The sequence below is a fragment of the Rattus norvegicus genome, chromosome 15 (genome assembly GCF_036323735.1).
Source record: "Rattus norvegicus strain BN/NHsdMcwi chromosome 15, GRCr8, whole genome shotgun sequence".
NCBI lineage: Eukaryota > Metazoa > Chordata > Mammalia > Rodentia > Muridae > Rattus > Rattus norvegicus.
In genome coordinates this window covers 37,745,325-37,758,693 of record NC_086033.1, presented here as the reverse complement: position 1 = coordinate 37,758,693, position 13,369 = coordinate 37,745,325, and the positions used below count along the sequence as shown (strand labels likewise).

Below are 13,369 nucleotides of genomic sequence, written 5' to 3'. Positions count from 1 at the left end.
TCTTTGGAAAGCACAGCTGTCTCTCTTACTTTCTTTGAAGGGATTCGTTTGCTCATATTCTGCTGCCCCAGAAGAGAAGAATGGATTTAAACCAGCTCAAGAACACCTGGACTCTAAAGCTAGGAGAGCTCACGGTAGGCGTCATTTCTTTATGGTTGCCTACCTCCCTGCCTTTCTGTCCTTTTATTTAAATCTACAGCTCCTTTCCATACACTTCATAACAAACTGATGGATTTATCCAGTGAACATTGGTAAACTGTACTCCAAATCTGGTCTGCCAGATGTTAATTGTGATTGGTGAAAGTGTTTTTTATGTTTTTAAGTAGTTGAGAAAAAATCATACAGTGCATAATATTTCATGACACTTGAGAATTAGGTGTCCATAAATAAAGTTTTTGTTGACTCTAAGCTGTAGGCGTTGATTTACAGGTTTCTATTTCTCTCTACATTAGTAGAATTGAATAGTCACGACAGAGACCATCTAACTGCCAAATTCTTGGTGATTAGTCCTAAACTTACAGGCGTTTACAGATTTCCGGTCTGATTTCAGCAGTGGCCAACTGTATGGCAAGAGGGGTTGAGTGGACGGGCTCTGACTACATGGTCCACAGGTATTGGCTGTGGCTTTTAGATATTTTTTTTTTTTTTTTGGACTCCTAAAGATACATCACTCTAGCAGTTCAGTCATACCACTGTAGAGGATGCTCAGTGACATGCTAGTGAGGGTATAAAATCTCCCTCCACAGAATATGCCTTTCAGAGTACAGTCTCTGCATGATAAATGTTACAACTTGGGCAGACATGCGTTTCTGAACTTTTGTATTTCAGTGGATCCCTCAGTAGAGAGATATGGATGATGGATGTCCTGTTCCGAGAACAGGTCAGCCACTGCAGCCTCTTCTCCTGGTTCATATCCTTAATCTACAACCCAAACTCCCCAGCTAGTGTTGAAGGATAGATTGGTGGAGGTATGGCTGCTCCTCCTGGGAAAGTTCTATTAAGAAAGAGCATGTTAATAATAGTTATTTTACCGTTTAATACACATGAGCCATAATGAGCATGGCTGCTTTGACTCTTTCACCGGTTGTGTCATTTGCTAAGTACATGTAGCAGGCAGTCCAAATAACAACATCATTTAGCTCAAAGAAAGTATTAGAAATCTTTGGCTAAAATATGGATACTGTAGGATCAGGATCCACATGATAATGATTAAACCAGAAGCCTTTATTTTTAAGAAATATAATTTCTTTTTAAAAATATTTTTAATTAGCAGTTGCATATATCTATTAGTATAGTATTCATTGTATAATGATCATTTACCTCAGGGACTTGTCATTTCTTCCCTATTGGCTATTTGGAATAGGCCATTAATTATTGCAACCACTGTTACCTTACTGTGCTGTCTGGACCACTAGAAGTTACACCTCCTCTCCAACTGCGCCCATACACTTAGGAACAGCCTCATTCTTCCCCCTCTTCCTCAGTCCTTCCCAGGCTCTCGTAACCACTATTCTGCTCCTGCCTTCTTGGACATTAACTTTTTTTTTTTTAAGAAAAAAAGAAAAAGACTTTCAAAGATATTTTTGCTCTCCCCTCTTGAAAACAACAACAACAACAACAACAACAACAACAAAAAAAAAAAAACCCACTTACCTGTTTATCCGAAGGAAAAGCATGTTCAGCTATGTGTGGCATGGCATGCCCAGATCAGAGGACAGCTTTTGGGAATCCGTTTTTCCATTCCACCATGTGGGGTACCAGGGATTGAACTCAGATCTTCAGGCTTGGCAAGAAGTACTTTTACCCACTGTATCATATCATCTGCCTAAGATCAACTTTTTAACTGTAGTGTAATTGGGGGTGAGGGGCATTGGATTATATTACATGAGTAGGGTTTTTTTTTTCTTTTAAATACATGAATTTACTTATTCTGTCTGACATGAATTCATACTTTGTATGTTCACAGACAGTTAATTCCATTATGGATGCGAAACTTGACTAAACAGCCCATCACCTCTGTTGGTTTATAAAAGTACAGTTTTTGACTGGTCATTTAGTAAAGACGCCAAACATTCATATGTACAAGCCCTTGGAAGTGCAGTTGTTTTTCCTGGGGTTTAGGGAAAAAAATAACTCCTGACAGTTTTCTTAGGACTATGACATGTTAAAGGCCTAGCATCTTTGTTACATGCGTCTAGAATATACTTAAATGTAGATTCCAGAGTTGATGAAAAGAAGGTCATTCTTTTTGGATTTGCTATTAAATACATTAATGAGGAAGCAGCATGTAGATTCCTTAACAGAGGTGATGCGGCAGAAAGAAGACCGGCTTCAGAAGCTGGGCACATGTATGTGCAGCAGTTCTCTGTATGAGTCAGGTAAACCTAAATTCTCCAGACTCAGTGTTTTCATTTATACAATGCCTGCCTTAACATGTGATAGAGATTAGTACTAATTAAAGCAATTGTCATCTAACTTAATCTTAGCACTATTACTCAGCCAATTATATGTCCTGACAATTCCTTCCTAACAATGTCTACTAGAGGACTTAAGTTCAAGCCAAGTTGGATATTCTGAAGACAAGCAGCTGACTGAATCAGATGTGATAGATACAACTACCAGTAGAGAAGACACTTCCCCAGCATACGGGTGTAAGCACGCAGCCATATTGAATAGTAAGAACACTAAAAAAGTGCTTGAAGTCCCCGTAAAAACGTCCCAAGAGGAAGAGCCTGCAGCCTCTCAAAGCCAGCAGGTCTCGTGTGGTGAGGAGCTGGCAAGTGAAAGGACAAAGATTCCATCTGCTTCCCTGGTGCAGCTCAGTAAGGAGAGTCTGTTTCTATTGGATGCTTCAAAAGAAGGAAATGTGGGCCGTTTCCTTAATGTGAGTATCGGGGTTGAAATTCCTATTTTTAAGCATTCTTTTCTTTAAAAGGTATCAGGAAGATAAGATTAATAGATTCTAAAGACAGAACAGACTACCAGAATCAGTCCTCTGTGTACCTGTGTGTGCGGTTTCCTGATGCTAATATGCGAGGAACAATCTTTTTGTTGAGGGTCATACTAATTAATATAAATTGTTTGGAAGTGCTTACCATACAGCAAACATTTCTGTTAGAGAACTCAAGTGCTGGGCATGGTGACTCACACCTGTCATCCCAATACTTCTCAGGCTGAGGCAGGTGGATTTTCTGAGTCTTAGACCAGCCTAGGCTACAATGTGAGAACCTGTCTTTAAAACACAAAACAAGACAAAAACAAACAAACAAAAACCATAAAACCAAAGAAATTACAGGGCCGGGAGGATGACTCAGCAAACTTACATGAGGACCTGAGTTTGGATCCCCGCACCCACGTAAAAAGCTTGCACGCCTATAATCCCAGCACACTCATGAGTGGAAGCAGAAGGGTGCTTAGGCCCAGTTTCAGTGAGAGCTGCTGTCTCAAGGGATGATGGTAAAGCATGATAGAACTGTGTACCCAACATTCTCCTCTGGCTTCCTCATGCACACACACAGGGTTATAAAGTATGAAAAACTAAGGCAAAGAGCAATCCAGACATCTGTCTGACATCTGACTTCCAGCTCCACAGACACACGCAGATGTGCATGCATGTCTTCACACGCACACGAGTGTATAAATAGACACGATTTCCAAACTCAGTTATATAAGTTGCAAAAAAAAATTAGAAATAATCATCATTGATGCTGAATGATGGACATATACAAGGATACTGTAGGGGCTCGGTGCCTCTGAGTCTCGTGATGGTAATAAACGTCAGTGTGGAGAAAACAGTGGGCAGCTAAGAAGTCTGGAAGGGCGTATTGAGATGCCGTTACGTTATGAGCCTTGAAAGAGGTTATGTGGCTGTGCTGAGACAAGTCAACTGCTTATACATGTCTCCGACAGTTTCAGGTGGGATGTGAGGATGATGCTGCATACACTCTGTGTGTTAAACTCTTGCCACACTTTTGTTTGTTTTCAGGGCCTTCCCCATTTATTTATTTATTTACCTTACATTCTTGAGACAGTGTCTCTCTTCTCTGTAGCCCTGGCTGTCCTGGAACTCACTGTCCAGTTAAAGCCTTCTCTTGGAAAGTATTATGCTGCCAGTTTCCCTGACTCATTCTATGGCTCCTGTTTATTCTTGTCCTTTTTTTTTTCCTTTTTAGCTCTGCAAATGCAAGTAAATACATGTATGGCGTTGGTTCTTTTCTATATAGCTTATTCACTTTGTGAGTGAGTGTGTGTGTGTGTGTGTGTGTGTGTGTGTGTGTGTGTGGCAGCCTACTTGCACATGAGTGCCTGTGTATTAGGGAGCCTGAGGTCAATCAACCATGGGTGTTGTTCCTTCAGTGCCATTCACTTTGGCTTTTTAAAACAAGGTTATCGGATGACCTGGAGTTACTGATCAGGCTGGGCTGTCTGGCCAGCAAGCCCCAGGGATCCTCCTGCCTCTACTGCTCTGGTCCTAATATGAGCTTGTGCCACCACACCTGGATTTTCACATGAGGTCTACACGCTTGCATAACAACTACATTACTGACTGAGATATCTCTTCTACTCACCTTTGGGCTGACAGTACCATCCTGACGTTTATCCTGTATCAGTATACAGGAGCTCCTGGTCCCCTCCTATTTTTTATTTAGTTATTTACTTTGTATGTGGGGGAAGGGGATACACACACGCCACATGCATGTGGGAGGCTAGGGAATAACTTGGAAACTTGGTTCTCCCCTTTTTACCATGTATGTTCAAACTCAGGTCGTCTGGCTTACTGGTAAATGGTTTTTCCCACTGAGCCGTCTCACTGGACCTGATTGTCCCTGTTAGCGGGCTCCTTTATGCTGCATAGAATTCCATTGTATCAATTTTAACTAGTTCCTAATAGGCAGGTATTGAGATTATTTCCAAATGTTTCCTGTTTAAAAATCAATATTTATTAACAATCTTACACATAGATATCTATGCAGATGGTATATACAGAATATTTTTAATGTAGTGTTGATGAGTCAGGAGATAAGTGTATTTATAATAACATTAAGTACTGACAAACAATCCCCATATGGGGGTTCTATTTTGTATTTCTATCGCATGATGTCTGAATGGCTATACTAAATTAGTTCCTGTTATTAATTACACTGCTAAGAACTGTGGTAGATTGCATATTGCTTGACCCGAGAAAGGCAAAATCAGTGATATGTGTAGGAAACAAGGGTACTCACATACTTTCTAAATTTTATGCTGTGTCTAACCCCTGTTTAATTTTTTTTTTTAACAGCACAGTTGCTACCCAAATCTCTGGGTGCAGAACGTGTTTGTAGAAACCCATGACAGGAATTTCCCATTGGCGGCCTTCTTCACCAACAGGTTTGTGGTTATTTTGCTTATACAATTTAATGCTGCACTGTGGCGTTTAAGATAGTAAATATGAAAAGATGCAACATAGCCCCAAACATCTATTATCATAAAATAGTTTACCTAAACTGTTAACTACTCAGTAAAAATTTAAGTGGTTGAAATTTCTATTTTTAATCTCATCTAAAATTAATTTCCTAAGGAGCTAAAGACCTCAGATTACATAATTCAGTTCAGGAAACATGAAGGAGAATGCTGTGTTCTTTTGTTTTGATTAACAGAATTAATTGTTATTGTGCATGCTCATGAACAATATAGTATACAATATAGTGTAAAGCAAGCTTCAATATGTAGTTTTATAATTTGACTTACTTCGAAATAGAAACATTTTCTTTTTACCCCAGTTAATTGTATGTGTTGTAAGCAGAGAGATTCATTTAGCTTTGTGAGTTTTGGTGACAGGGTTTTGCCATTTACTCTTTGCTGATTTAGTACTCAGTACATAACCCAGAACTTTTTGGTTGTTGTTGATTTGCTTTTTGTTTGTTTGTTTTCAAGACAGGGTTTCTTTGTAGACCTGGCCTTGAACCCAGATCCTCCTGTCTCTGCCTCCCAAGTGCTGGGATTAGGGGCATGGGCTCCTACCACCAGGCTGGCCATGAATTCTTAGTCCTTCTACTGTAGCCTCCTGAGTGCTGGGATTACTAGTGTGTACCACCAGGTTTGGCTAAATGGTTAGCTTCTTAACTTGCTTCTCTGTACCCTCCTACCCATCAGTCAAGTAATTCATTTCATTTTCCCCACTATTTTTCTCAGTTACTTCTTATCTGTGGGTCCCTCTGCGTACACCCCTATTGCTTTTCTGCTTATGCAGGTTTTTTGTTCTGTTTTGTTGGTTTTTGTTTGTTTGTTTGTTTGTTTGGAGTTTTGTTTGTTGTTTTTGAGATAGGATCTTAATTTGTAGCTCTGGCTGGCCTTGAACTCACAGAGATCCACCTTCCTCTGCTTCCCAAGTATTGGGACTGAAGGCCTCACCTAGACCTTTACTTCTTTTTAGGGTAATGGTTTTTATCTACTTTAGATGTACTCCCAGTCTATGTAAGGTTTTAGTAATCTTTAGAATTATTTACAAGTATTAGTAAGTAAATGTAAGAGAGTTGTATTTATAAAGAAACAAAGGGTGTGGACATGTGCTAGACAGTACTTTTAAGTGAAGTAGCTGTAGGGTGGGGACGTTAAAGCACCCAACACATACAAAGCAGTGGCTTTGACCACTAGCACAGTCAAAGAGTGGATGAGTTTTGCAAAGTTAAGGTATAGTCAGAGCGTTGAGACAGCTTGCCAGGCATTGGTATGGAACTAACTGTATGCATTAAGACAAATGACAAGTGATTGACTCTGTTTTAGGACAGTGGTCATCAAATACATATGGCAACTACACATGAATTTCTAGGAAAGGGCAAATGCCAACTATCTTGAAAGGGGTCAGTGTATGAGACCCTGTTCTATCATATGATCATCATAGCCAGGTAGAAAGGTCTGAGGAAACCAGGGGAGATGAGCAAGTACCTACACAGGGAACACACCTTGGACAGCTAGGTGCCATGTCATTCAGGCCCACAATGATTTTTACATATGCCATGTTCACAGTTGAATTCATGGAAGGAAGGTAGGCAAGTACCTCCATTTGGACAGTGTGTTTTATTTAGCATCTTACTGCAGGTTCCTCCTGGATCTGAACGGAGTTGTCTCTTAACTGTCAAGTCTCCTAGAGGTGGGATAACCAGCTCACAGCCCCACACAACAATGAATCCAAATTCAGAGGTGTTAGAAATGACCACAAGAGGGGTGGGGAGATGACTCAGCGGTTAAGAGCACTGACTGCTCTCCCCGAGGTCCTGAGTTCAATTCCCAGCAACCACATGGTGGCTCACAACCATCTGAATGGAATCTGATGCCCTCTTCTCATGTGTCTGAAGGCAGTGACAATGTACTCACATACATAAAATTAATAAATAAGCCTTTAAAAAAAAAGACACATGTTTTAAAAAAAATGACCACAAGAGGGGTTGGGGATTTAGCTCAGTGGTAGAGTGCTTGCCTAGGAAGCACAAGGCCCTGGGTTCGGTCCCCAGCTCCGAAAAAAGGAACCAAAAAAAACCCAAAAACAAACAAACAAAAAAAGACCACAAGAAAATCACGCTGGACAAAAAGTGATAATTTTCTACTGTTCTTAAAAATGCGGGAGAAAAATACAAGAAGAAAAATATTAAAGAAAAAGATAACAAATGGCTTTAATTCACAAAGTCATTGACAAAACACCCAAAGGAAAACATTTATATCCTGAAGTAAAAATAGCAATTAGAAAGAAAGCTATCCCACATAAGAAATAAGCTCATGCCCTTTGTCTTCTTTAAAGTCAGAATTATCCTATTTGCTTGTATGCCACAGCCTTTATGTTTGCAAAACACCATTCCTCATGGATATTCCTTCATACATAGGATTTTAAGAGACTCAATACAAAAGTCAAATGACTACTTTTAGTAAAGATTATTTTGAATGGTTGGCAATGTGGAGAGAATAAGGTGGCTGATTTTATTAATATGAAAATTGAAATATTCAAGGTTGTTCTCTGTGGAGTAATTTAGCATGATTTACAATTCTTTTTTATTTCTGCTTTGTAGGTATGTGAAAGCAAGAACAGAACTAACATGGGATTATGGTTATGAAGCTGGGACCATGCCTGAAAAGGAAATCCTCTGCCAATGTGGGTTTACTAAGTGTCGGAAAAAAATAATATAACTCTTATATCTGATAGTCATTCATGAAGTGAGCTGATCAGTGTGAGTTACATCAGTTGTCAATGAGATAATGGCTAATGCTTCTGTTTCCCTTGTTCAGGGTATTGATGTTTTATGATGTTTAATGTCCTAGGTGAGAAACAAAATGAGGACACTCGTATGCACCAAGTATCACGTGTTATTACATTTATTTGACTTTACCCGTAAATAATATATTTTAATGTACCTTCCACTGTATAATTTATAACTTTTGTATTTTATATACTAATGTAAAATTACAATAGAATTTGTACGTTTCTAAATTGTTTTTGTCATTATTATTTACAATTTATGCTCCATAGGACCAACTTTTATATCTTTTACCTACAAACTTGATGTTAAATTGTAAATGACAATTCATTGGCTATTACCAACTACAAATGATGGGCAGGTGTCTAGAGACTGTGTAGGAGCTGACTTTATGCACAACAATTGAAAGTATTCTTTGTTGGGGAGTAAACCCATGGCCTCCTGCATGGAGGTACTCACTCTACCACACAGCAACACCTTCATCCTCCCACGTAATTTATAACGTCATTGACCCATTAACCATTCCAGCTGGGGGCCATTCTGAACACACTGTGACAAGAAACTTTCCAGTTTCCCTGTAGTGCCTGAGTGTACAAGACAAGGAACACAGAAAGAAAGGAAGAAAGGAGCAAGAAAGACATTTTGTACACAGAGTAGAGATAGGAGTAAAGGGAGTCTTGAAGCTAGTCAAAATTGTGTTATGTAACCCGAAAGGAATTGCAGTAAAAGGAGAAGCAACAATTTAAGCTGCAGGTGGGTATGGCAAGCCATTCACACTAGTGATGTAAGGATTCAGGGAAGTCACTAAAATGAAGCGAGGAAACTTGACTGTTGGGGTAGATTGTTTTGTCTAAAAGGGACCATTGTGAAGCAGCCTGTTTTCCTTAGGGTCCCCTTCAAAATATCGTCTTCTATCAATGTCATCATTGGAGCAAGGTCTCCAGAAATCCTGATCTGCATTACCTGGTGTCCATCCACGGCCAGCACTCTCCATTTCATAGCCTACACTTCCCCTTCTCCCTGTTTGTTGTTTGTTTGTTTTCCTCCACAGGCGGATGAGACAATAACTTTTGAAGACAAAAACTAAGAAAGAACTAAATGTTTTGAGACTATATGCTTGAAAATGTCTGTTCTCCACTTTACTGCTCTTTACTTTAGGATATTAATGTTTCGCTTTGGGTGTTTTGGCAATGACTTTGTGAATGAAAGCCGTTTGGCAGGGTATCCACGTCTTAAGCACTAGACATTTGTATTATCATTATCCTGCTGCATGGTCTCTAGAAACCATCATAGCAACCACAGTGCCCCAGAGCACCCACTCCTACATAAATGCTTCGTGCTCAGTCTGTACAATGATTCCTGTATGTTCAAGCTTTCACCATGCTCTTGGATGAGCAATCGATGTGTTCTTCCCTGGGGAAGACTTCTCTCTTCTGCTGTCACTCCTTGGGTATCTGTGGCTCTTTGTGGAGGGTTGAGGCCTTCTGGGCTCTTCCCTTCCCACGTTAGCCTGTCCTTTGGTGTCCCTCCATCAGCCTGTGATTTGGCAGCCATATTGGGGAGACTTCCTGGCTGTAGCTTCTGTGGATTCTAGGAGACACAATCTCACAGCAGACTTCCTGCTCATGTGCTCTTCAGTCTTCCTGCCTCTTCCACAGAGATCCTTAGGTGTAGGAGTGGTGGTGTGCGATGCCTTAGTTGGGACTGGGCTCTGCAAGTGCTGTGGTTTGCTATAAGGATCGCTGTCCCTGTTGCAAAGAGAAGTTTCCTCGACATAGGGTGAGAGCTGCACCCATCCATGGGGGTAAGGGCGCACATTTACAGTGGAGTCAGGGGTCGTGCTGGATTAGTAAGGTACAGTTGTCGGTTCTCCTCCACAGTCCATGAGTTCACTAGCTCTGAGTACATGGCTGGGTTTCCAGGACCAAACATGATGTCCTTCCTGTTGAGCAGGCCTTGAGACTGATTAGAGATCTGTTACTCTATGTATTGGACAAACACGTTAGCAAGTAACACTGAGTTGTCAGTATTGCATCTATGTTGCACTAAGGCAACAACTAAAGGCACTTCTTCAAGAGCAGGTCCAGATTCAGATTCTCTAAGTTCACATTCTGTGTCTCCATCTTTCGTCTTGCATGCCTGTGATTCTGTGCCTGCTTTTACCTTTTACATTGTAGTTCTCTGATATTTTTCTCTTAGTATATATGAATGAGTATGAACATTGGATATTACACTGTATCAGTCTCCATCTTGTCCCCTTGAGAAAGTCTGCCGTGAATCTGCCTTGCATTTCATCTAGACTGGATGGCCAGCAAGCTGAAGAGTTTCCCTGTCTCTGTCCTTGAGTCCTGAGATTGCTGGTGCACAGCCCACCCCTGCCTTTATGTGGTCCTGAGGAGTAGAGAAATCATGTCCTGTGTCCTTATGTCTAGTGCTCTACCCACTGGTCCATCTCTCTAGCCCCTGCTGCTTTGTTTCTAAGAGCATTCTTTTCTTTGAGGATTCCTTTGTTTGTTTGTTTGTTTGTTTGTTTGTTTGTTTGAGACAGGTCTCATATATAGCCCCTGCTGACATCAGACTTACAGAGATTGACCTGATTCTGTCTCACAGGTTCTGGGGTTAAAGGTGTGTGTCACCATGCCCAGGGAGAATCCTTTAAAGAATCCTGTTTTGCTCTGTGGCTATAATAGTTGTTTGTCTTTGAAGATATTAATTATAGGCCAAAGGGTTGGCTCAGCAGGTAAAGACATGTGCGACACAGCACAACGGCCTGACTTTAGTTCCTAGGCCCACTTGATAGAAGAAAATTACTGTAACCTAAAGGGACTCTTAACTCCCCTATGTGTCATGGTACACATGTGCACACACTAAAATACAAACAAAATAACATGCAGTAGAAGCTTAATACACTATTTCAATGAGTAAATGTATATGGAATATTTCCCTTCAAGGCCTCTGTCCCCCCTTGTATCAGTTTCCCCCATACTTCCCTGGTCTTTATCTTGGAAGGTAGACACTTTCCTCAGAAGCACAGGTCTTGCTCACCTGTTCTTCCTGACACTGTGAGAAAGGACGTCTCCAGGACCTACCCAAGGCCCTTGCCATCCTGTGCTAGGACCTGTCATTTTGCCCAGGCTGTCCATGTTGCCCTGTTGACTTGCCCTTCTTCTGCCAGGCACAGGCTGCCCTTTGTCCTCCTAGAGTGCATGCCCCCTGGGACTGAAAGGCCTGCATCCCTATGGTGCTTCATAGCCCATGGGAGCTAAGTAAAGATTCCTGACACCTGAGTTTAGGGTCTTGATTTTGCATCATTTAAAGATAGTCCTGCATAGACCAAAGGGTGTGTTACCAGTTTCAGGTACAGATCAGTTGTTTCTTAAGTTAAGCACCGGCACGGTCGGGGTGTCTGCTGTGGTTTTTCTCAAGCTGATTGATGGCTTTTTGGAGTTGTCAACGTGACACACCTGGGAAGCGGAGACGTCACCATACTTCCCCCCACCAGAGTGGCCTGTGTGATGTTTTCCTGACTGTGGGTTGATGGAGGGAGGCACAGGCCACTGTGTGCAGCTCCAGCACAGGGCAGGTGTGTGTGCTGTAGTACACAGCAGGGTTAGGGAGCCAAAGGGAAGCATCCAGAAAGCCTCCTGTCCCTGCTTTCTTCCTTCTCTGCATGATGACTGGAGCCTGTTAGTCATATGAACCCTTTCGTCCCCTACATTAGTTTGGGCCTGGGTTTTCATTACATCTGCAGAGAAATAAACTAGAGCACTTTTTAAATGACTGTGAGAGTTGAGCATCGACAAGGAAACCATACCTATCTGTACTTCCTCTCAGGCTGTTACTTGCCATCACCACCCAGGTTTAGAGAAACGAAACTAGAAACTCCCCAATTGCATTTGGAGGAGTGCAGGTACCCAGCCATGGCCCAAGAGACATCACTGACCCCTGACCCAGTCCTCACTGGTGAGTATTAGGGTTTTGGTTTGCAGGAAGTCACACTCTACTTCACCTGGGGAGGCTGCAGATCACTGCTGAGGGCTGAGCTGGGCTTACAGCATCTGAGAAAGCTGTAGGCACTGGGACCTCAGGAAGCTGAAACCTCTAGGATGGCTGGTTCCATCTTGTTTGGTTCTTGCTTCGCTGGGAGCTCTCACTTTGAAATGCAGAAATACTGAGGACATGCTGTTGGGAGGGAGAGTAGACTTTATCGGAGATGTAGAAAACCTAGAAAGGAGGCCCCACTCCTTGGAGTAATTGAGGAATATAAGGACCAGTTTGCAAGTAGCCATTAGTTTCCTAAAGACTTGAGTTTAGGCTGATGTTTCCAGGCCACCCATAGTGAGAATCTCCTTGAGATGGTTTTCTCTTATCGTGAGAGCATCACAATCCAGGTTTTTGTCAGTTTTGTGGTTCACAGGTTTCTGGAATCATCTTAGAAAATCATAAACTCAGGAATGCACAGGAAGTCCTCTCTCAGACAGGAAACAGAAATAATGCACAGAGGACAGCAGGAGAGCTGTGGCTGACAGGCTAGTACAGCCCTGCCCCAGTCCTGTCTTTCCAGTAGGAACCTGACCCACAGGTTAAAGCTGGAAATGCAGACACAATAGGAAGGCACTAATGCCAAACCTTTTCAGCCCTTCCAATCAACAGTGATTGCAGTGATCACTGCCCAAGGGAAGCCACTATTTCAGCAAAAGCATCCTTCCATCCCTGAGACAATCCAGGGATCCCGTATCCTCACCCACTTGGTAGAGATGTCTACAGCCAATCTTGTAGATGACCAGTGATTTATTCCAGGCTGTGAATTCCCCACTATTGTATTTTTAAGACTTGATATATGACTATCTTGCCTGCATAAATGTCTATGTACCACATTGTACTTGGTGCTCGTGTTGTTTAGGAGAAGGCATGGGATTCCATCTGGACCCCAAATGGGGTTAGAAATGTTTATAGGTCACCATGTAGGTGCTGGGAACCAAACCTGTGTCCTCTGCAAGAGCAACAAGACTAGAGAGCCATGGTTCTAGTTCCTGGTATGTATGTATGTATGTATGTATGTATGTATGTATGTATGTATGTTTGTATGTATATATATACATGCAAGTATGTACAGATGCATGTATTTAGTGTGTGTGTCT

At 41.6% G+C, this 13,369-nt stretch overlaps 1 protein-coding gene across 14 annotated transcripts in view; it reads left to right on the top strand.

The window, feature by feature from the left end:
* Positions 1–13,369, top strand: part of Setdb2 (SET domain bifurcated histone lysine methyltransferase 2) — a 51,762-nt gene that overhangs the window by 24,097 nt on the left and 14,296 nt on the right. For 6 of the 14 annotated variants that reach the window (XM_039093876.2, XM_039093875.2, XM_039093877.2 and 3 more), the window contains 4 exons: positions 41–134; positions 2,544–2,884; positions 5,282–5,370; positions 8,043–8,125. In XM_039093876.2, coding sequence (XP_038949804.1) covers positions 41–134; positions 2,544–2,884; positions 5,282–5,370; positions 8,043–8,125 — 607 coding nt within the window. The other 8 variants (XM_039093885.2, XM_039093881.2, XM_039093883.2 and 5 more) reach the window with 8 other exon arrangements.